At 43.7% G+C, this 25,787-nt stretch overlaps 1 protein-coding gene across 7 annotated transcripts in view; it reads right to left on the reverse strand.

Annotated features, from left to right (window-relative positions):
* Positions 1–25,787, reverse strand: part of NFIA (nuclear factor I A) — a 455,247-nt gene that overhangs the window by 141,151 nt on the left and 288,309 nt on the right. For all 7 annotated transcript variants that reach the window (XM_040360816.1, XM_040360813.1, XM_040360812.1 and 4 more), the window contains exon 4: positions 17,370–17,444. In XM_040360816.1, coding sequence (XP_040216750.1) covers positions 17,370–17,444 — 75 coding nt within the window. The remainder of the gene's footprint in view (positions 1–17,369; positions 17,445–25,787) is intronic.

A 25,787-nucleotide genomic window follows, 5' to 3' on the forward strand; every position in this document is an offset into this window, starting at 1 on the left:
TTGGAATCCATGTGTCCGGCGCCAGATTAGGGGGCCAGGTGAATCGATAGGGGGGGGGGTGGCGCCCATGTGCCCTGCATTACGGGCTGCCACTGCAAAGGGGTAAAGGAGAGAGAGAGAGAGACTAAACTGAGAAAGAAAGTAAGAAAGAAAGAAAGAAAGAAAGAAAGAAAGAAAGAAAGAAAGAAAGAAAGAAAGAAAGGAAGGAAGGAGATGATTGATGTAAAAGCGTAGGCAGGGCCGTCTTTAATATGGTTTGGGCCCTGGGCAAACATTTTTTTTGGGCCCCCCTCCAGCTTATTTTGGGCCTGGCTGGTTCACATGTATGTGTTTTGGCGGCCCTCATTTGTGCAGGCACAGCAGCCCATTGATTTGAATGGGCTGCCATGCCTTCGTATATATAAAAAATAAAAGAAATAAAGAAATATATAAAAAAAAAAAATTATATAAAAAAGGGGGGTTGTCATCCGGGGCCCTGGGGACCTCCAGACCTCTAAAAAAAAAATTGGCCCTTTAATAAAAAATAAAATAAAAATATATATATATATTTTTTTTTTTCAAAGGGGGTTGCTTTGGGCCCCCAACAGTGACAGGGCCCTGGGCAGCTGCCCCTGTTTGTCCTATGGTAAAGACGGCCCTGAGCGTAGGACATGTAGAAAAAGATGAAGAAATGAAAAGAAGAAAGATGGATGGAGAGAGAAGAGAGATACACTATGATTTAGAGATGAGTGTTCACAAACCTATAACTTTAGAGAGAAGAAAGAGCAAATCAAGGGAATGCAGTTTAAAAGAGAGAAAGAAATAAGAAAGAAAAAAAAAAGAAAGGAAGAAATTGAGAGAGAGAGAGAGAGAGAGAGAGAAGGACAGAGAATGAGAAAAAGAAAGTGACGGAGATATAAAAAGAGAGAGAAATGTAGAGAGCTAAGAAGATATAAACAAGAAAGAAAAAAAGAAAGAGAGAGAGAAAATGAGAAAGAGAGAGAGAGAGCAAGAGATAGAAAAAGAAAGAAAAAAAGAATGAAAGAAAGGAAGGAAGAAAGAGAGAGAGAAAAGGAGAAAGAGAGAGAGAGAGTGCAAGAGAGAGAAAAAGAAAGAAAAAAAGAATGAAAGAAAGGAAGGAAGAAAGAGAGAGAGAAAAGGAGAAAGAGAGAGAGAGAGCAAGAGATAGAAAAAGAAAGAAAAAAAGAATGAAAGAAAGGAAGGAAGAAAGAGAGAGAGAAAAGGAGAAAGAGAGAGAGAGAGCGCAAGAGAGAGAAAAAGAAAGAAAAAAAGAATGAAAGAAAGAAAGAGATTAATGTAGAAGCAAAGGAGATGAAGAAAGATGGATGGATGGAGAGAGAAGAGAGATACACTATGATTTAGAGATGAGCATTCAAAAAAAGAAGAAAGAGAGCGATTCAAGAAAATGTAAGTTTTTAAATGTTTTTAGATATTTATATAAAAAAGAGACATAACTAAACTTTTTAGTGAGCTATAAATAAATGAGTCCATAGTGGTATATTGGTTGGCACATTATTACAACAGTTGTTAAGAAGAGAGGCAGAATGCCTGCAAACTGAGTGTCTGCTCCCTCTAGTGGCTAATCCACAAATCTGTTTAAGGCTCGGTTCACATATGATCCACATGCGGCTCACTCACACCAGGGTCCGGTGCGTGCTGGTTCACAATTTCAGGTCCGATTTCAGTCTGAATTTTGGGCTGAATTCGGACCTGAAACGGACAGCGTTTTTCTGCAAGATACACCGGACCTGCTGCAGAGCTATGTGAACCAACTCCATAGGGAGCAGGTCAAACTCTCCTGCTATTGCGAATTGGATGCAGGTTTCCGCACCTGTATCCAATTCGCATTGGTGTGAACCCAGCCAAACACAACAGCTAAAATGCAATCCACATATAGATATAAATCTGAATCCTCCTGAACCCCAGAGCTGTTTTTTTTTTCCCTCTCGTAAGATTTAGAATGTCACGTTGAAAATCATGGCAAATAATAGCTGACAATATGATCTCACTGAAAATACTATACTGTCTCTTTTAGAGTGAGAAGGAAGGACAGACTGTCCCAGGGCTTGTGTCTTCTCCTTTTAAATCATCCCTTGTCTTGACATTCTAGAATGATTTAGTCCTGATGGTAAAGCTTATTTGAATTTCAGCTAAAGAGAAGGAGAGGGATAGAGAGGGGGACGGGAGCTGCACATGTCTAATTGTAGGCCAGCTACACACATTTACAACAACTCATGTATTTCTAGTATTAGAAGGAAAAGGGGAATATGGGACTTTGATGTATTTCTAGAAGGTGCTACATTGACCAAACACACCTTCTGGGTCTAGGGTGACCACGTGTCCCGGATTGCCCGGGACAGTCCCGCATTTTGCAGGTCTGTCCCGGGCACATTCATTCCAGGACAATACAGTGTCCCCGAATGAAACTGACACAGCTACCCCCCCGGGGAAAATCTGATGCCCCCAAAAAAGGCCGTCACATCACCGCTTTACTCACTGACAGTACTTGCCCTGGCTGGGAATGCCTGGAGGAGCACTATCCCCGCCCCCTTGTTGTGATTGGAGAAATCATAAATCCCGCCTCTTGCGTCCAATCACTGTGCTGTGATTCGTTACAGCACAAGCTGATTTTTGGGAAGGGAGGGTGTCCCTGAATGGTAGTTTGGAATTGTGGTCACCCTACCTGGGTCTGCTCTGCAATTATAAAACTAGCACAGTGGAAATAAGTTTGGACCCTCCGTCCCCATTTCCTGTCACAGAAATTGGCAGCTCTAAAAACTGCCAGAAGTTCCGATGCCGCGTACACACGACCGTTTTTCATGCCATGGAAAAAAACGAAGTGATTCGACGTGATCCCTCTCAAGCCTGCCTTGCATTCACATGATCGTGATAAATGCTCGAGCAAAGCGCGGTGACGTACAACGGCACTATAAAGGGGAAGTTCCATTCGAATGGCGCCACCCTTTGGGCTGATTATGCAAATTCCCCTTCTCATAACTTGCTTCTGAGCATGTGCGTTTTTTTTCCCCGTCGTTAAATCGTACACACAACCGTTTTCCACGATGAGAAAAATTACGTCGAGAAAAAATAGAGCAGGTTCTAAGGGCCAGATCCAGACAGAGAGTACGCCGGCGTATCTACTGATACGCCGGCGTACTTTCAAATTACCCGCGTCGTATCTTTAGTTTGAATCCTCAAACCAAGATACGACGGCATCTGGGTTCGATCCGACAGGCGTACGGCTTTGGATCGTAGGTGCAATACTTCGGCATCCGCTGGGTGGAGTTTGCGTCGTTTTCCGCGTCGGGTATGCAAATTAGCTTCTTCCGACGATCCACAAACATACGCGCGGCCGTCGCATTCTCTTACGTCGTCTCTAGTCGGCTTTTTCGGGGATATAGTTAAAGCTGGTATTTTGCGGCGTATAGATAGACTTGCCATGTTAAGTATGGCTGTCGTTCCCGCGTCGAAATTTGAATTTTTTTTATTTTTTGTGTAAGTCGTCCGTGAATAGGGATGGACGTAAGTCACGTCTAAGTTCAAAAAATGACGTTGTTGCAACGGCGGGAAATTTCGAAACGGAGCATGCGCAGTTCAATCGGCGCGGGGACGCGCTTCATTTAAATGAATCACGCCCCCTACCCGCTGATTTGAATTCCGCCGCCAGAAATACACTACGCCGCCGTAACTTACGGCGCAAATTCTTTGTGGATTCAAAGAATGAAAAAGTAAGTTACAGCGGCATAGCGTATCTCTGATACGCTGCGCCTATCTAAATGTATGTGAATCTGGCCCTAAATTTTTAATGCCCATTTTTCTCGTCGAAAAAAATGCTCTGGAGCCTACACACGACCGTTTTAACGACCAATTAAAAAAATGTAATTTTCCTCGTCATGGAAAACGGCCGTGTGTATGCGGCATTAGAGTTTACGTATACATCAGGCACAGGGATGCAGTGTAGGGACTGGCCTATGTTTATGCGTCTGGTAGCTCCGAACTGTCACAGCTGACAAGTAAACACAGGAACCTGGACGGAGACGGCACAATCGGTAAAACGATCATCTGATATGGAGGCTCTGCAAGTTCACCCATAGATCAAACCCAGGGCACGGCTTCAAGAATGTGACTTTCTATATATAGCTGCCACCATAACAACCTGTCACCCGGCTGGTTTATGTGCGGAGGAAGTAACATCACACGGAGGTGATCAGTTTTCACTGGAGAACACAACGTTGGTCTTACATATGGGAGGCCATACCTAGAGGAGGCCACGGCTCACAGTGCTCTCCAAATTGTATTCGGTGACGCGACACTAGGGATGGGTTCGAACATCCGCTGTTCATTTGATCGTAGAATAAACTAACATATGGGGCGCTCGCAGCAAGATTGCCCACCGCGGAGCGCCCCATAATGCAATTCATTCTATGCATTAACCGCTTGCCGACCGATGCACGACTATTTACGACGGCAGAATGGCACGGCTGCGCATATGGACGTACCTGTACGTCTCCTTTAAGATGCGGCATCACGTGCGCGCAAGCTCCGTAACCGTGACCGCGGGTCCCGCGGACTCGATGTCCGCCGGGTGCCCGCGATTGTGTCACGGAGCGTCAGAATAGGGGGGATGCCTAGGTAAACAAGGCATCTCCCTGTTCTGCCTAGTGACGCGACACTGATCGTCTGCTTCCTCTCATCAGGAGCAGTGATCAGTGTCGTGTCACTAGTAGCCCATCCCCCTCACAGTTAGAATCACTCCCTAGGACACACTTAACCCCTTCCTCGCCCCCTAGTGGTTAACCCCTTCCCTGCCAGTGTCATTTACACAGTAATCAGTGCATTTTTATAGCACTGATCACTGTCTAAAGGACAATGGTCCCAAAATAGCGTCAAAAGTGTCCGATGTGTCTGTCATAATGTCACAGTCACGGAAAAAAACGCAGATCGCCGCCATTACTAGTAAAAAAAAAAATAACAAAAAAAAAATGCCATAAAACTATCCCCTATTTTGTAGAACCAATCAATGTACGCTTATTGCGATTTTGTTTTTACCAAAAATATGTAGAAGAATACATATCGCCCTAAAATGAGGAATTTTTTTTTTTATATATATATTTTTGGGGGATATTTATTATAGCAAAAAGTAAAAAATATTGATTTTTTTTTCAAAATTGTCGCTCTATTTTTGTTTATAGCGCAAAAAATAAAAACCGCAGAGGTGATCAAATACCACCAAAAGAAAGCTCTATTTGTGGGAAAAAAAGGACGCCAATTTTGTTTGGGAGCCACGTCGCAGGACCGCGCAATTGTCAGTTAAAGCGACACAGTGCCGAATCGCAAAAAATGGGCATTGGGCAGCCAAATTCTCCGGGGCTGAAGTGGTTAAGGTGAAAAACCTTTGGTGCTGCAGCTTCTTCCTCACCCCCCTCCCTTTTTTTTTACCTAGCCTGATCCGATTCAGCGATTTGCCACTGTCTCCCTCCCTATTGGGCAGATTGATAGCAACGGGAGCCATTGGCTTCAGATGCTGCCAATCAAATGCTGTGACACCGGAGCAGGGGGCGGAGCTGGGTCCCGCTGTCTATGTCAATGGACGCAGCAGCGGGGCTCGGGAGCGAGCACACACAGGTGCCCCCCCCCCCAGGGAATGCAGCTTTTCATGGGGGCACCCGCCCGAAGAGGAGGGGCCTAGAGCACCGGTGGGAGACCCCAAAAGAAGAGGATCAGGGCTCATCTGTGCAAAAGCATTGCACAGAGCAGGTAAGTATGACATGTTTGTTATTTTAAGAAAAAAGAATCAAGGGTTAATACCACTTTAACTGCACCAGAAAAAAAGTCAGGTCTCCTACCTGGACAGACAGAGCTGCTCTGTATGGCAGAGCTGTGTAAACCTCAGGACTGGATAGACAGTACTGAGACAATACAACAGCTCCCTTATACAGAATGTATCTCATCAGTGGATTTAGCTCTTTGTAGTAACAACTCAGCTTTGAAGTAACTTTTGTTTGAATTCTCGATATAAAACTTCTGAACTCCTCTGAAGAGTCCCCTTTTGACACCACACACTCCAGCGGCAATACGAGGAGGCGGACCTAAGGGGCGAGGATGAACGTAGATAAATGTAATCTAATTTTCATGTGCTATTCTGTAAATTTATTGAAGGAGAACTGGCTTAATACAATAAATAAAAGGGGCCAGATGGCGCTTTCATTCCCCCGGAATGCTGCAACGTTTGATTTACCAACATTTAGTAAAATGTAAAATAAAACAGCTCTATAAAACGATAGCAATGCATTAGTAACCCGGCATAAATACTCTGATCCTAATGTATTCAGGCTTCCAGAGAGTAAGCATTAGAGAAGAAGAAACATTATGTCGCACTAATAAACTTTTTTTATGTACCTAGGAAGTAGATAAAAGATACGAGGGGAAGAGAAGAATCTAAATATCGAATAGTCCGACTATAGTCTATCGATTGGTTGAAAAAACTGATTGATCATAACAAGTAAATCCGTCTCTGCTGTCCTCTAACTCTGACAGAAATACTTCTATCCATAGACTATCCATTCACTAGAGACCTGTGACATCACTGAGAATGCAGCCTATCCATTCACTAGAGACCGGTGACATCACTGAAAATGCAGCCTATCCATTCACTAGAGACCAGTGACATCACTGAGAATGCAACCTATCCATTCACTAGAGACTGGTGACATCACTGAGAATGCAGCCTATCCATTCACTAGAGACTGGTGACATCACTGAGAATGCAGCCTATCCATTCACTAGAGACCAGTGACATCACTGAGAATGCAGCCTATTCATTCACTAGAGACCGATGACATCACCGAGAATGCAGCCTATTCATTCACTAGAGACCGATGACATCACCGAGAATGCAGCCTATCCATTCACTAGAGACCGGTGACATCACTGAGAATGCAGCCTATTCATTCACTAGAGACCGGTGACATCACTAAGAATGCAGCCTATCCATTCACTAGAGACCGGTGACATCACTGAGAATGCAGCCTATCCATTCACTAGAGACCGGTGACATCACTGATAAGGCAGCCTATCCATTCACTAGAGACCGATGGCATCACTGAGAATGCAGCCTATCCATTCACTAGAGACCGATGGCATCACTGAGAATGCAGCCTATCCATTCTCTAGAGACCAGTTACATCACTGAGAATGCAGCCTATCCATTCACTAGAGACTGGTGACATCACTGAGAATGCAGCCTATCCATTCACTAGAGACCGGTGACATCACTGAGAATGCAGCCTATCCATTCACTAGAGACCGGTGACATCACTGAGAATGCAGCCTATCCATTCACTAGAGACTGGTGACATCACTGAGAATGCAGCCTATCCATTCACTAGAGACCAGTGACATCACTGAGAATACAGCCTATCCATTCACTAGAGACCGATGACATCACTGAGAATGCAGCCTATCCATTCACTAGAGACCAATGACATCACTGAGAATGCAGCCTATCAATTCTCTAGAGACCGGTGACATCACTGAGAATGCAGCCTATCTATTCACTAGAGACCGGTGACATCACTGAGAATGCAGCCTATCCATTCACTAGAGGCCGGTGACATCACTGAGAATGCAGCCTATCCATTCACTAGAGACCGGTGACATCACTGAGAATGCAGCCTATCCATTTACTAGACCGGTGACATCATTAAAAAAATATTCAGCAGAGACCAGTGACATCACGGCGGTCCCCTAGCCATTTACTAGAGACTGGTGACTTCATTGATAGCGTATTTCTTCCTCCCGCCAGCATGCTGGAAGAAATGAGAAGACGGAATATGTCATAGAAAGGCTGAAAAGGCCGGCGGATGGATAAATATTAGACAGACAGCCTAATTGTTGTCTTAGTTTGTTCTGTCCTCTTTTCGCACCGCGCTATAGACACAAAACGCGTGGCGCTGACTTCAGAATTAGCAGCGTGGGCCTCTATTGACCGTCTAATTATGCCAGGTTCCATTTATAAACACGGCTAAACCACTAAGTTTATGGAGACTTTTTGTGCAGCTTTAATAGGATATTGATCGAGAGCGAGCTCTGAGTGGACTGCCATTGAATTGTGTAATGGCGTACAGGAGGCAAGGTCACTGGCGCTGCACATTCCCTGGCTGCAGGCTATTTTTTATTAAAATCTTTTTTCTTCTCCTCTAATATCCCGGCACAAATAGCTCTCTTTCTAGTAGCTGATCTTAGCACACAGGCTGGGGGGAACCATATTTCACAACGGAGTCCTGGACTGGTGGTGTGATTCTAATCCCCTCCTGAAAAAAGTACAAACAGAAGATGTGCAACGCACAAATATAGGGCAATTGTCTGACCATGTTAAAGAGCACCTGTCATTTATGGAGAAATGGTGCTGTAAAAAAAAAAGGAAGGGGAGGCTAACAACGTACTACATCACATGTGTCAAATGCGTCGCAGGGCGAATCCGGCCCTCTAGGTCATTTTATGTGGCCCTCGCGCCCAGGGGGAGGGGTGGAAGAGAGACGTGAACAGCCCGTGAAAGAGAGCAGATTCTTCCACACTATGCATAGCAAACCACTGAACTCTGCACTTTTTACATAGCGCACGCCTCAACACTGCATTCTGTACCTTACACAGTGCACCCCTGAACTCTGCACTTTGTACATAGCGCATGTCTGAACTGTGTATTCTGTATATAGCACACTCCTCAACACTGCACTTTGTACACAATGCACCCCTGAACTCTGCACCCTGTATGTAGCACACCCCTGAACTCTGCACCATGTACATAGCGCACTCCTGAACGCTGCGCTCTGTACATAGCGCACCCTGTGCATAGCACACCCCTGAACTCTGCATGCTTTAAGTAGCACACCCCTGAACTCTGCACCCTGTATATAGCGCACCCCTGAACTGCTGTACATAGAGCACCCCTGAAGTCTGCACTCAGTACATAGCGTAAGCCTGAACTCTGCACTCTGTACGTAGCGCATCCCTAAATGCTGCACTCAGTACATAGCGTAAGCCTGAACTCTGCACTCTGTATGTAGCGTATTCCCTGAACGCTGCACTCAGTACATAGCGTAATCCTGAACTCTGCACTCAGTACATAGCGTAATCCTGAACTCTACACTCGGTATATAGTGCAAGCCTGAACTCTGCACTCAGGATGTAGCGCATCCCTGAACTCTGCACTCAGTATGTAGCACATCCCTGAACTCTGCACTCGGTACGCAGCGCACCCCTGTACTCTGCACTCTGTACGTAGTGCACCCCTGAACTCTGTACATAATGCACTTCTGGTATTTATTGCACCTTTAAGATCCCCCAATGTTGCAATTTGGCCACACCCACCGAATCGATGCGTGTGTGTATAGACCGATGGGCTATACACACCATCAGTTTGGACCGATGAAACTGAACCTCGGTCCATTCTCATCGGTTTTGTCCGACTGTGTGTACGCGGCCTAAGGCACATGTGTCAGGCACAAGCCCATGGGCAAATCCGGCCCGCCAGGCCATTCCATGAAGCCTTCGCACCCCTTCTGCAGCTGCAGCATCACCCTCATCTCCCCACCTTGTCTTAGCAGTCAGAAAGAGGGGGGAGGGCAGAACTCCCCCACCAGATCCTGCATCTCTCTGTGCAGCAATGAGAAGCTCATCTCTCCCCCCGTCTCAGCAGTCCGCAGCAAAGAGGAGGACAGAACCCCTCCAACAGATCCTGCGCCTCTCTGTGCAGCTGCAGCACCCCCTTGTTTCCACCTCCCCTGGTCTCAGCATTCAGCAGACTCCAGTCCTCCTCTGGTTCTACTCCAGACCCCACACTTTCTGCTTCCAAGCTCTGCCCCCAGTTTTTTTCCCGGCAGCAGTACAAGTTAAGGGGGTTTACTGTGATGTAAAGGAAGGTGGGGGACTCTTGACTTCAGATGGTGGGGAGGCTCTTGAAATCTGATGTAATCTGCACCTTTTATTAAACTATTGCCTGCCATGAAGGTACTTGTTCATGCACTTCCTGTTTTAGAGTGACAACGCTCTGTCCCTGTATCAGTTTTGCTCCTGTATTGTCACACTCTCATATGCTCTCCCATAGGCATGCGCACAGGGTGTGCCAGGTGTGCCCAGGCACACCCTAATCACTCTGTGCAGCACAGATTGCCCCTACTACCTAGGTCCCCCCTCCTTCCCCTTGCAGCACTTCTGGCTTCCCTACTCTCCTCTCCCTCTGGCTGTTGCTGCAGGAATGTCTTTTAGGATGTGTGGGGAAGGGGCCAATAAATATGTAACTTACCGGCCCCTTCCCTTTCATCGTGAGTGATCGGTAGTACATGTTTGAGCTTTGGGGTGCACACCCTAATGCAATAGGCTGCACACACCTATGTGCTCTCCCATTGCAGACTACAAGTGGCCGTATCAATACACATTATGCAAGCATGGTCCACTGTTGCCATTATCAGGAAACCCGCACTGAGAAGTGCCCTTCAGCCATTGCTGAGCTCATGTAGACAGGAAGTGATGGCAAATTGTTCTGCAGGAGATTAGCAGCACTGAGATGCAACAGAAGATGAAAAAAGTGTTTTATTTATCCAAAAAAGTAATTGTTAACGATGCATGGTGCTTTGGCAAAATACATGTCAATTCACTGTTAGGCACAACTCTCATAGGGATTGTGGAATTCACCTTCCCGCCATTTACTGTGGGTGGCCCTGATCTGATAAAAGGGAATCAGACTTTTCCGACCTTTGCAGCACATCTGAATCATATCTCAGACGTTGCTGACTCATTAGTAAAATGTAAAACAAAGAGAAGACTGTTAAATAAGAACCAAATGTGCTCCATACTGAGCTTGTCCTGACTTGACCGCACATGACTTTGAAAGCGGGACAGAAAGTTCTGATGGGCTTAATATATTACTTGTGTGAGTACAGTTTTATCTTATCTTTGCTTAGTGAACACCAGACTTGGCATCTAACTTGGTTCTGATGTAAAACAGGCATGGTATAAGGTGAACAGAAAATCATGTGCCCTATAGAATATAAGAAACTCAAAACGAATGTTCCCATTTTAGGAAGCAGAATAGACAATAAGGGGGTAATCCCCCCCAGACTTCTGCTTCAGCCTACCGTTTGTGTTATCCTTGGCTTTACTCTGGACTAGCCTTTCCCAACCAGGGTTGAGGGGAACTCTAGGGTCCCTTCAGAGGTTGCTACAGGTTCCTTGAACAATAAACACTTTCTGCCTCTCAGATAAGTGACTACTAACACCAATGGCCTTTTAGTCACCTGTAAGGAAGGGGGTGGATTCTTTCCACTGTGAGGCCTTGTACACACGGCCGAGGAACTCGACGGGGGAAACACATCGTTTTCCTCGCCGAGTTCCTTGTTAGGCTGTCGAGGAACTCGTCAAAGCAAGTTTCTCCATTCCCGTCGAGGAAAAAGAAGACATGCTCTCTTTTTGGCTCGACGGGATCCTCGACAGTTTCCTCGTCGAAAAATGTACACACGACCGGTTTCCTCGGCAAAAAAAAAATCCCAGTAAGTTTCTTGCTGGTTTTTGCCGAGAAACTCGGTCGTGTGTACGAGGCTTTAGGATCATTCCTCCCACAGACCACTAATGTAAGGCTTATTTTTCCCACTGACCACCAATATAAGGGGTATTCTTCCAACTGACCACCAATGTAAGGAGCATTCTTCCTATTGGCCACCATTGTAAGGAGCATTCTTCCTACTGGCCACCAATGTAAGGAAAATTCACCCCGTTGGCCACCATTGTAAGGAGCATTTTTCCCACTGGCCACCAATGTAAGGAACATTCATCCCGTTGGCCACCAATGTAAGGGGCATTCTTCCCTTTGACCACATTTCTAAGCAGCATCCTTCCCTTTGGCCATCATTGTAAGGAGCATTCTTTCCACTGGCCACCAAAGTAAGAGCATTCTTCTCATTGGCTAACAATGTAAGGAGCATTCCTCCCACTGACAATCAATATAAGGAGCATTCTTCCTATTGGTCACCGTTGTAAGGAACATTCTTCCCACTGGTCAACAATGTAAGGAAAATTCATCCCGTTGGCCACCATTGTAAGGAGCATTCTTCCCACTGGCCACCAATGTAAGGAACATTGATCCCGTTGGCCACCATTGTAAGGAGCATTCTTCCCTTTGGCCACATTTGTAAGGAGCATTCCTCCCTTTGGCCACATTTGTAAGGAGCAGCCTTCCCTTTGGCCACCAAAGTAAGAGCATTCTTCTCATTGGCCACCAATGTAAGGAGCAATCTTCCCACTGACCACCAATGCAAGGAACATTCTTCCAAATGACCATCCCACTATTATAAGGTGAGATGTAGATACAGTAATTACTAGCAGGGGTTCCTAAAGGCTGGAATATTGTTTCAGGCTTCCTCCATGTTAAAATGGTTGGAAAGAGCTGCTAGGGAATATGATTAGAAGGTAAGAAATTAATCCTGAAGCAATTACATAAAATATTAATTGAAAAAATATGTCTGTGAGTGACAATGCAGTTCCCCTATGGGTATAGTACAGTGAGTGAGCATTATTACCCTATGGCATGGAGTGTGTTACTGGCAGGATCACCAGGTGAAAATAAAGGTGAAAAAAACAAAAAAAAAAGCAGCCACCACTTCTAAAGACCAGTGGGGTGCAAAATATAACAAACAGAGGCAAAATTTCACACTGCATTACAGCCTAGATCTGGAAGAAATACCCATGTCCCTTGTAATTAGACAATATTTGCCTATGTTGAGTTCAGCTTTAATTTTATACTTTTGAATTCCTCCAATAGGGGATTCCCCCACGCTTCCTGTCTATTTATTGGTCATTGTGTGTGTCCCCTTCCAGGAAGATTGCTCCTAACTTCCTGTTCATGGAAGCTAGACAGAACAGGAAGTGAAGGAAAATCCCCCCATGGTGAAGGTGAACAGCATTTAAGGCCTGCTAGAAATTCTTACCTTTCCTTACTCTAAAACTAAAAAGTGTTGGCTGGAGTTGGGCTTTAATAATACAGACCAACCAAGAAATGCTAGTGTACTGCCCGGCCGGTTAGTATGCAGGACGCACACGGGAGATCTGTATACCGTAGTAATTTCCGTCCCAGGAACCTCTGCTTTAGAGATGAAGCGAAGAGCGGAGATGAGCTCTGGGATCTGATATTTATACCTCGTATGAGGTCACACAAGCCTCCTATTTGCTGCCGCTCTCATCTCATGTTATAAATTTTCAAGCAATTATACAAATTGACTTTATATGGCGTCTGTAGAGGTCACAGAATAGTATATACCTTTGTACGCTTCTGAAATTCTATCATGTAGGACTTGAAGAGTAATAGAGGGCTATGAGTGTAGAGCAGCCTTTCTCAAACTTTTTAACATGAAGGAACTATTAAAATAACTTTCAGTGCATTAGCATGGTACTCAGTGGAAAGAATGCCCTTTAGCTAGGTGGCCAAAGTGAAGAATTTTCCTACATTTGAGGTCAGTGGGACGAATGCTCCTTACATTGGTGATCAGTGGGAAGAATGCTCCTTACATTGGTGATCAGTGGGAAGAATGCTCCTTACATTGGTGATCAGTGGGAAGAATTTTCCTTACATTGATGATCAGTGGAAAGAACGCTCCTTACTTAGGTCGTCAATGGGAAGAATTTTCCTACATCATTGGTCAGTGGGAAGAATGCTCCAAACATTAGTAGTCAGTGGAAAGAATGCTCCTTAAATTGGTGGCCAGTGAGAAGAATGTTCCTTACATTGGTGATCAGTGAGAAGAATGCTCCTTACATTGGTGATCAGTGAGAAGAATGCTCCTTACATTGGTGATCAGTGGGAAGAATGTCCCTTACATTGGTGATCATTGGGAAGAATGTTCCTTACATTGGTGATCAGTGAGAAGAATGCTCCTTACATTGGTGATCAGTGAGAAGAATGTTCCTTACATTGGTGATCAGTGGGAAGAATGTTCCTTACATTGGTGATCAGTGGGAAGAATGTTCCTTACATTGGTGATCAGTGAGAAGAATGTTCCTTACATTGGTGATCAGTGGGAAGAATGTTCCTTACATTGGTGATCAGTGGGAAGAATGTTCCTTACATTGGTGATCAGTGAGAAGAATGATCCTTACATTGGTGATCAGTGGGAATAATGTTCCTTACATTGGTGATCAGTGGGAAGAATGTTCCTTACATTGGTGATCAGTGGGAAGAATGCTCCAAACATTAGTAGTCAGTGGAAAGAATGCTCCTTACATTGGTGGCCAGTGAGAAGAATGCTCCTTACATTGGTGATCAGTGAGAAGAATGTCCCTTACATTGGTGATCAGTGGGAAGAATGCTCCTTACATTGGTGATCAGTGGGAAGAATGTTCCTTACATTGGTGGCCAGTGAGAAGAATGTTCCTTACATTGGTGATCAGTGAGAAGATAGTTCCTTACATTGGTGATCAGAGGAAAGAATGTTCCTTACATTGGTGATCAGTGGGAAGAATGCTCCTTACATTGGTGGTCAGTGGGAAGAATGTCCCTTACATTGGTGATCAGTGGGAAGAATGCTCCTTACATTGGTGGTCAGTGAGAAGAATGCTCCTTACATTGGTGATCAGTGAGAAGAATGTCCCTTACATTGGTGGCCAGTGAGAAGAATGCTCCTTACATTGGTGATCAGTGAGAAGAATGTTCCTTACATTGGTGATCAGTGGGAAGAATGCTCCTTACATTGGTGATCAGTGGGAAGAATGTTCCTTACATTGGTGATCAGTGAGAAGAATGTTCCTTACATTGGTGATCAGTGAGAAGATAGTTCCTTACATTGGTGATCAGAGGAAAGAATGTTCCTTACATTGGTGATCAGTGGGAAGAATGCTCCTTACATTGGTGGTCAGTGGGAAGAATGCTCCTTACATTGGTGATCAGTGGGAAGAATGCTCCTTACATTGGTGGTCAGTGAGAAGAATGCTCCTTACATTGGTGATCAGTGAGAAGAATGTCCCTTACATTGGTGGCCAGTGAGAAGAATGTTCCTTACATTGGTGATCAGTGAGAAGATAGTTCCTTACATTGGTGATCAGAGGAAAGAATGTTCCTTACATTGGTGATCAGTGGGAAGAATGCTCCTTACATTGGTGGTCAGTGGGAAGAATGCTCCTTACATTGGTGGTCAGTGGGAAGAATGTCCCTTACATTGGTGGTCAGTGAGAAGAATGCTCCTTACATCGGTGATCAGTGGGAAGAATGCTCCTTACATTGGTGATCAGTGGAAAGAATGCTCCTTACATTGGTGGTCAGTGGGAAGAACGTCCCTTTCATTTGGTGGCTAATTGTAACTTAAGCTTGTCTGTGTTATGTCATGCTTCATTCACCTCAATCTGTCAGGAATTTTCCTGCATTCTAAAAGCATGCGCTGCCTGGCCTGCTATATGGTATTTATACATAAAGAGACTTTTCCAATGTAGCCAACAGTGACCTCAGCAGCACAGACACATCAGATGGGTTACCCAGAGAAACCCAGGTGATTCTTTTGATTTTTTGTTATAAAAAAAAACAAAAACAAAGACTGATTTTGATAGGTGGTGCAAGCCCTCAGCCAGGGCCGTCTGTCTTATGTTTGGGCAGAAGTCAATCGATAGGCCTTTGATCAATCGAGCAGGATGGCGAGAGGTCCTCTTAATTCATTGTGTTTAGTGAATATTGACAAGCTGGCAGAGATCGGCTTGCACTTTTGTCATTCATACTGATGACATTAGCACTCTGGAAAGGTCAAACAAAAACTCTCAGCTCCGCCGGAGCTTCAGAGAAAGGGGAACCACAGATCAAAAGGGTTGAATTTTTACAATGGATGTTATGTACATTAAAAACATGAGTTAGATTGAATATGTTACTTACAGCAGCCAATAAGATGACAGCTTTTTTTCTGGTGCAGGCTATGCATCTGATTACATGAAATAGGTTAAATAAAAAAGCAAAAAATGCAAGCTTTTCTAATTTTTACACTACATGATAATGAAAAAAAAGGCATATAACCTCTGTTTTAATATTATTTTGGTGTTGAGCATGTGCAGTTCATTTGTTCGTAAGAGTATTTGTGTTTATGGAAAAATATTCCTTGAAAAATAGCAAACCAAGGAATTATGAAAAGTGTGGTCTTTTATAGGTGGCCATTGACAAACTCATGCCCATCCTCTGTAGCGGTGGGATACATGCCATCTTTCAATGAATTGAAAAAAGAGCATACTAAAAGAACTAAAATAATTGAAAAAAGAGCATACTAAAAAAGTCGAAAAGATGAAGTCATGTGACAAGTGACGTAACGCGTAGGGTGGAGCTGACTGACATCATCGCGTTTTGCCAAGTTGGATAGAAGTAAGGTTCTGTGACCCTGATGTGTACTTGTACCTGTGAGATTGAATAATTTTAATGTGAGTGTAAAATATTTTAATAAAGTAAACTTTTTATGGTAATACTACACTATGGAGGTAGTTATTTGATTTGAGCACTTGTGATATGGTGAGCAGAGGAGACCTCTTACAGTGATATACATATAATGGTGGCAAAAGATGTTGAAGATATCCTCTACCCATCTGATTGCCCCTGATGATCCGGGAAAGGCTCATATGACCTGTACTGGTGTATGGGTTCACATTTGATGGTTAGGGTAGCTGAACACATTTATGTTTTACCTTGATTGTTTGGTGTGGGAACACATTACTGTGGTAGTTGCAGCTGAACTTCAAGAGTAAGTGAGTTTTTGGTTAAAGTGAGGCCTCGTACACACGACCGAGTTTCTCAGCAAAAACCAGCAAGAAACTTGCTGGTTTTTTTTTTGCCGAAGAAACCGGTCGTGTGTACATTTTTAGACGAGGAAACTGTCGAGGAACTCGTCGAGCCAAAAAGAGAGCATGTTCTCTTTTTCCTCGACGGGAATGGAGAAAATTGGCACATCGAGTTCCTCGACAGCCTAACAAGGAACCCGACGAGCAAAACGATGTGTTTCGTCCGTCAAGCTCCTCGGGCGTGTGTACGAGGCCTCATACTAGATTAACATTGCAATTTCTTCTTCTTTCAATAAGAAAAGGAAAAAAATTGACTGGCTGTTTTGAGAAATTCCTACACGTTGGACTGATGCGAGTACCAATCATTGACCTCTTGGGTAGCTCTACATGACCATTCATGGCCATTTAATGACAGCAGTGAGGCATGAGACACTTTCGACCATTTTTTTTTGCTGATGTCATCTGTCTGCATCAGTTTAAGAGGCACAGTTCCCACAAACAGATGTGTGTGTGTCATATTTCCACCTTATACAGGTACAACTTTGAAAAAAAATCATCAAATAACGGGAAGAGACACTTACTTTGTGAGACTCGGACGAGTTCTGTAACGCTGAAGACGCCAGAAGTCACAAAACTGTCTTGGAAGCCCAAATGTCCTGAAATGAGAGAAGAACACAATTAAGATTTTATTACACACATCTTTTTTCAGTTGCGTCTTAACAAGTTATCATCCAGTTTGGTAAAAACAGCATTGCTTTACCGTGCAACGTGGTCTTCTGAGTGTTATGCTTTAAGTTAGTAGTCATCAACCCTGTCCTCAGGGCCCACTAACAGGCCAGGTTTTATGTATTACCTTGGGGGAGATGCAGACTAGAATACTGCAATCACTGAGCAGCAAATGATTTAACCTGTGATGTATTTCAGTTATCTTGCAAACCTGGCCTGTTAGTGGGCCCTAAGGACAGGGTTGATGACCACTGCTTTAAAGTGGAAGTAAACCCTTCAATTTGATAGTTACAAAAACAGTTAACATTCCCGGCATAACGGAAATGCTAGCTGTCACATTTGTTTGTTCTCTCAACCAAACTGCCAAACCATCTAATGGCTGGCTTCATAACAGGTCACATGTACAGCATCATGGCAGTTGCAGATTAAACAGCGGTCAAGATGGCAGCTTCCTTGGCTGAAAACGATAGGAGGGTTTACTTCCACTTTAAGTGAACCTGTTCCCAGACTATGGACGTTACTGTAACGGTGGTCACGATATTAATCACATTTCCAAGAGATGAGCAGTAGGAGAGAAACAATAGGTGACTCAATTAACAATGGAAACGACAACTTAGGAGGCACACAATGGGAGATAAATATTTAACAATAAACGTATAACACCTTAATAAATTGTTTATAGCAGGAGACCCCAGTATCATGTTGGTTTGAGCTGATTATTTTAACATCTACTCTGAGTCTTATGATCTAAAGCAGTCATTGCTGGTTTCAGCACAAATGTCCCAAATCTATATGTTTCAGGGAGACATGGACCCAAATCTGAAGCAAGACTACTCCAAGGGTCCCCCTAACACACCTCCCAAAGAGTAGTCCTCCCTTAGGCCCATGGTCGGTAGTCAAGAGGCCACTCTGCAGTCCCCTCCAAAAAAAACCTGTCTTTACAATATTTACATATTCTTAGCAAGCAGTAAAGTCTATTTGATAAGTATGCTGGAACTTTGTAGCTGCAGGCCTTGTTGTCAAAATTCAGAGCAGAAGCACTGAAATGACAGCTACCTTCACCATGATGGGCGTCTACACACATGGGGAAAGATCAATGAGGAAAGGTCAACTGCAGAGAGACCACAGGCAATTCTAGTAACTAGTCCTTTGTCCTAAGTTTACATTTTTGGCCAGAACTTTCACAGCACAGGTCCTCTTTAGTGCCGGTTCACACTACAGAGACTTGGGATCCGACTTGTCAGACCTCAAGTTGCCCCAAGTCACTGGACATAAGAAATTCCATTGAAGTAAATGAGAGCCGTCTTAATGTATACTATTGAAGTTGCTCCGACATCAGAAAAGGTTCCTGTACTACTTCAAGGCAACTTGTACACATACATTTCAATGGAAGTTGCCTCCAAGTCGGATCTCCATCTATATTGAAGCAACTTTACAGGAAAAAGAAAATAGTTTACTCAGGCAAACGCCACCCTTCCACAGAGCTGATTATTCTGTGATTGGCCACAGCCAAAGTCGCCTTTCAACTTTAAGTTGCGTTGTAAGTTGCTCCAAGTCACGCTGAAGTCGCCCCCAAATTGCAAAGTTGCGCTGTAAGTGTGAACCGGTACTAAAGGTATAAAATGCAACAATGGCCCATACAAATGTAATAATGTAATTATCTAACTTGCTGTCAAGACAAAGGTACTAGTGGATTAAACTCTTCTAACGGGGGTGGGGTGCGCACTTGTCTGATGCCCTAACACACCCTGTAAGTGGCAATGAATCGGTTAAAGGCTGCTAAAAAAAAAGTATTGATTTTCATAAATGGACAAGGAAAGAAAAACACAATGCACCAATGTACCGCAGTCCTGAGTTATAGTGCGGTTTTCGATTTAGAAGATTCGAAGAGGAGGATAACACGTCTGCACCTGGTGGATTCCTTAATGCATAGGCAACTTAACAGGAAATGTGAAACACACTCCGTTTTTAATACGCCGTTACCTTGGATAACCTCGACTGACTGCTAACATATGAAGCAAAGGAGAACAGTGTGGAGGTATCCTTTCGAGGAGTGCTGAGATCTTTGGAAGATTTAAGAGTTCTCCTCTTAAGGAACATCTGATTGGGATTAGGCAGAACCGAGTTCCAACCAAACAAAATCGAGAGACCCCATTCTCTGCATCTGAGGTTACACCAGGGAAATCTTACAGGAACAGCTGTTACACACACAGCGAGATCCGCGCACGAGAGGGACGGAACGCAAACACCTTGAATTTAAAACGTTTTTCAAAGCATCCTAAGTCTGACCTTTACCATGATAAAAACTATTTTGACAAGTAGAGTTCAAAAAAGTGCATTGCGTCATGACAGAGGCCTAAAACAGTTATATAAAAACACAATTTTTATTGAAAGTAGGACCTTACGGGTAAATTAGGTGAATGGTCTACTAGCGCCAAAGTCAAAGAGTTCACACAACTTGCCGCAACAGTTGATAATTGTTCTTGTAATTAAAGTGTATCTCTAACCAAAACTTTTCATTTTAGTTTTGGATAGCATTGGCTGGAGCTGCTGTCAATCACATTCAGTAAAGCGGCGCGCCGAGGGGCGGGGGCGAGTGATACAGCGAGCGGCTATGGCCGCTCGCTGTATCACGGGAGCGCGCCCGCACGGACTACACACAATGCGAGCTCTCTCGCATGAACGTGTGTAGTTCGTGCGGGGAGGACCAGAGACAGCCGCCGAGGGACCCCAGAAGACATGGAACAGGGACACTCTGTGTATAACATGTCTGTTATATTAAACCAAATTTTTTTTTTCCTTTAGTGACCCTTTAAAGTGGAGGTTCACCCAAAAAATCATTTTTTAACATTAGATTGAGGCTAAGTATGCGAAGCAGAATCGGGTGTTTATTTTAAAATCAATGCTGTACTTACCGTTTTAGAGATCAATGTTCTCCCGCCGCTTCCGGGTATGGGCTGCGGGACTGGGCGTTCCTACTTGATTGACAGCCTTCCGACGATCGCATACAGCGCGTCACGAGTTCCCGAAAGTAGCCGAACGTCGGTGCGCAGGCGCCGTATAGAGCCGCACCGACGTTTGGCTTCTTTCGGCAACTGGTGACGTGCTGTATGCGACCGTCGGAAGGCTGTCAATCAAATAGGAACGCCCAGTCCCGAAGATCATACCCGGAAGCCATGGAGAACATCGATCTCTAAAACGGTAAGTACTGAATTTATTTTAAAATAAACACCCGATTCTGCTTCGCATAATTAGCCTAAATCTAATGTTCATTTTTTTTTTTCGGGTGAACTCCCGCTTTAAGAGCATCAGATAAAAAACACATTTCGAGGGAGAATCAACTCCCTTCTTCTTCAGGGCTTAAACAATGGTTGAGTGGAATACACAATAAAGTCTAAGTTAAGTATAGATTAGGGATAGCCAGTTATAACAGCAATGGGGACAGCCAGCTTTGGCTAAAGGTGTCAGCAGCATTAAAAAAACATAAGTATTGGCTGCTGTATATGGCCCAACGATCACAAACTATACGAACGTTGCCTGCCTTCCTTGATTAGAACATGTATGGTCTGTGTAGAGCAAATTTTTCCTAAATTTTCAACACAGAGGAACCCTTCAAATAATTTTTCATTTTTAGGGAACCCCTGCTAAAAATTCTTATATCTACAAGTCATGATACATTAGTGTGATGGTCAGTTGAAAGAATGCTCCTTACACTTGTGGTCATTGGAAAGAATTGCACCCTTACAGATAGCTAAGAACATCAGATAAAACCAATGCATTTCGTAGGTAAAAAACGACTTCCTCTTCAGGGCTTATCAATAGTTGAATGGAATAAACAAGAAGATCTGAGTTAAGGATAGATTAGGACTAGCAAGTTATAAAAGCAATGAGGATAGCCAGTTTTGGCTAATTGGTGTTAGCATAATTTAAAAAGACATAAATATAGGCTGCTGTACATGGTCCACAAGCCATATCAATGTTGGAATTAGGCCATATATGTTCAGTCTAAAGCAGTGGTCTCAAACTGGTGGCCCCCCAGCTGTTGCAAAACTACAAGTCCCATCATGCCTCTACCTGTGGGAGGAGTCATGCTTGTAACTGTCAGCCTTGCAATGCCTCGTGGGACTTGTATTTTCACAACAGCTGGAGGGTCGCCAGTTTGAAACCCCTGGTCTAAAGGGAGGTGGATTGCTCTGGATCCCTGAAATAGATCTTATTCTACAGGTTTATATAGAATGAATGGAGTAAAGTGCCTTTATCTTGGGCATACAGCTTTCATATTCAAAAGAGCCTCTTGGCAGCACTTCAAATTGAAATCTGAAGGTAAAGTAGGTGGAATAAATTCAAAGACTAGTCCAAAGTATCTCTGTTCACTAGAATAGTCCATTAAAAATCCAAAACTCAAAACTTACAAAACTCCCCCCAGGTCCCAAAATCACACAGCTCCATAAAAATGGGCCCTCATATAAATCTAATAAGGTTGGGAGCCCCTAGCAAATATTCATTAAAAATCAAGATATAGAAAAACTAGTTTTGGGCTCAAGGCCAAACTTTTACAGAACTGGGATAAACTATCCCTGATGGTTTGGTCTTGAGCCCAAAACTAGTTTTTCCATTAAAAATCCAACCAACACCGTTCAGAGGCTCAAAGCTACCCCTTTATTAGAGCTAAACTAAATATAATTTAACAAAAGTATGGTAAATCTAGCAAGTCCAAAGACACCACACTGAAGAAAAGCTTAGAGAACCTACACAAATCTAAGGCCTCGTACACACGATAGGTTAACCAGAGGACAACGGTCTGATGGACCATTTTCATCGGTCAAAACCGATCGTGTGTGGGCCCCATAGGTTATTTAACCATCGGTTAAAAAAAAAGCCAACTTGCTTTAAATTTAACCGATGGATTCTTAACCGATGGGAAAAAAACGTTAGTAGGCACAACCATCGGTTAAAAATCCATGCATGCTCAGAATCAAGTCGACGCATGCTTGGAAGCATTAAACTTTGTTTTTTTCAGCACGTCGTTGTGTTTTACGTCTCCGCGTTCTGACACGATCATTTTTTTAACCGATGGTGTGTAGGCGCGACGGACCATCAGTCAGCTTCATCGGTTAACCGACGACAACGGTCCATCAGACCGTTCTCATCGGATGGACTGATCGTGTGTACGAGGCTTTAGAGTAAAGAGACTGGATACTGTAGGAGATGGGATCTGGGAAATTGGGTTAGAAGTTTTCCTTAAATGGCTGCAGCAATAAACATACAAACACAGCATTTTCCACCAGTACACCCGCCGTCTATTGTGTACGTCCTTTCATGACATTCTGCCTTGGATCCAGCACGAAGATCTATTCAAAGGATCCCAGAATATTTCTGCCGGCAATCAAAAGGGAATGAATTATCCCATCCACAGCATGTCGTGTCCTCACAATGCAGCCAACACATTTAAGACTTTAAATTCGTGTAATACAATTCTAGGCTGGGTCCTTCGCGATGAAAGGGCAGAATGGGTGTTATTGAGGAAGAGAAAAAGGGGGTAATATCTGACAACTGAAATCAGCACAACCTTTTGAAAGGCACCAGTCATGGATGACTGTCCTCTGACCCCGAGAGATTACGTGCTGATCTCCAGAACAACAGCTGGAAGTGGCTGTGTATGAATAGAAAAGTCCATTCGGAGGCCTCCTACAAAGAGGCTGACAATTCCGGGCCTCGGTCTGCCTGTTCAGGGGGAAGTGTTTCCTGCTCCTGCCTTAACAACGCCTAATCATTAAAGCTAAACTCCAGGCAAATGTTCAAAAAGAACACAAAACTCCATTTAAAGTGGATCCATAGCCATTTTTTTTCATTAAATAAGTAGATTAAGGAAAGGATAAAACTCCTCTCAGGGTATGAGGCCCCGTACACACGACCGAGGAACTCGACGTGCCAAACACATCGAGTTCCTCGTCGAGTTCAGTGTGGAAGCCGCCGAGGAACTCTTTCCCGACTTTTCCCATTGACTAACGAGAAAATAGAGAACATGTTCTCTTTTCGCTAAAAGGGTAAACACGACCGAGTTTCTCGCCAGAATCCAGCTCCGACCGAGTTTCTGCCTGAATTCTGCCGAGAAACTCGGTCGTGTGTACGGGGCCTTATAGTCTATCTGTCCTGCTGCAGAGATTCCTCTAACTTCCTGTCTGGGAGACGCAACAGAAAAGTGAAAGGAAATCTCCCTAAAACAAGGGAAATCCCCATCTTTGCTGAATATCTATATCCATTGGAAGATTTCTTCCAATCTCTTGCTCCCATTACAACATTAAAATGTTCCCTTATTGTCTGTTCCGGTGTCAACAGTCACCAGGACAAACAGAGGGGTGAATCTCCCCAGCAGGGGCACAATAGGCACTTGACAGAGGATCTAATCCTCCCCTACTCTATCCAAAATGTGTTTGTCTTTGCATGAACTTTAATACAGTTAAGTCGTCATTAAAATAATTTTTAAATAAAGTTAGTATAAGTAATTCTGTTTTTATATTAGTTTCCTGTTTCTCAGGCCAGTCAAGCCCTACTGCTCTGCATAGTCTTAAAGTGGTTGTAAACCCTTAGGCCTCGTACACACGACCGAGTTTCTCTGCAAAAACCAGCAAGAAACTTGCTGGTTTTTTTTTTTCTTGCTGAGGAAACCGGTCGTGTGTACACTTTTCGACGAGGAAACTGTCGAGGATCTCGTCGAGCCAAAAAGAGAGCATGTCTTCTTTTTCCTCGACGGGAATGGGGAAATTTGGCTCGCCGAGATCCTCGACAGCCTAACAAGGAACTCGACGAGCAAAACGATGTGTTTCGCCTGTCGAGTTTCTCGGTCATGTGTATGAGGCTTCACAGACCACTTTTGACTGGCCATGGAGGAAATTTAGGACAAAAAATTCTTAGGAAAAGTATTGTGAAAGGTTGTACGGAAATTCTCAGATTCTTAGAACATTGGTATGTTGTTCGAAAGATTTTGTTGGCTTCTATCAATAGATTTTGTAATGAATGGACGTTACCAAACGAAAACCTCATACACTGTTAGAAATTAGTTCATTCCAGAAAAATGTATCCATCCTACTCCTAATGCAGTTGAAAACGAACGTAGATTTGGCCCGCTAATGATTACAAAACCTTTCTTGAAACCTTCTTTTCATAGGATTCTTAGAACATTGGTATGTTGTTCGAAAGATTTTGTTGGCTTCTATCAATTGATTTTGGAATGAATGGAGGTTACCAAACGAAAACCTCATACGCTGTTAGAAATTTGTTCATTCGAGAAAAATTTATAAATCCTACTCCTAATGCAGTTGAAAACGAACGTAGATTTGGCCCGCTAATGATTACAAAACCTTTCTTGAAACCTTCTTTTCATAGGATTCTTAGAACATTGGTATGTTGTTCGAAAGATTTTGTTGGCTTCTATCAATTGATTTTGGAATGAATGGACGTTACCAAACGAAAACCTCATACACTATTAGAAATGTGTTCATTCGAGAAAAATGTATAAATCCTACTCCTAATGCAGTTGAAAACGAACGTAGATTTGGCCCACTAATGATTACAAAACCTTTCTTGAAACCTTCTTTTCATAAGAATTTTCGCTCAAAATTCTACCCATCTATGGCCAGCTTAACAAAAATTTGTGAGTGTTAGGCCTCGTACACACAACCGTTTTTCTCGACAGAATCCATCAAGAAACCTGGTGGGAGAGCATTTTTGCAGAGGAAACCGGTCGTGTGTACGTTTTTCATCGAGGAAACTGTCAAGGAACTCGTCGAGGAAAAAAGAACAAGTTCTCTTTTTCCTCGACGGGAGTCTCAATTTCCTCGTCCTGTTCCCTGTCGGGCTGGTTTTCGAAGAGAAACAAGTTTGTGTGTATGCTAAGAAACCCGCACATGCTCAGAATAAAGTATGAAACGGGAGCGCACCTTCGGTAAAAGTAGCGTTTGTTACGCTGTAACAGTCTGAAAAGTGCAAATTGTCTCTTACCAAACTTTTACTTAACACGCAGTAACATGAGATTAGCAAAAGCAGCCCCAAGGGTTGTGCCAGTGGAATCAAACTTCCCCTGCCGTTGTATGTGTTCTACGTCACCGCGTTTGAGAACGAGGAGATTTGGTCTTGACTGTGTGTACGCAAAGGAAGCTTGTCGAGTTCCTCGACAAGCCTAACAAGGAACACGTAGAGGAAAACGATGTGTCTTTTCCAACCAGTTCCTCGTGTACGAGGCCTAACTTCTATATATTTCAGAAGAATAGGTG

Source organism: Rana temporaria, chromosome 7 (assembly GCF_905171775.1).
Source record: "Rana temporaria chromosome 7, aRanTem1.1, whole genome shotgun sequence".
NCBI classification, from domain to species: Eukaryota; Metazoa; Chordata; class Amphibia; order Anura; family Ranidae; genus Rana; species Rana temporaria.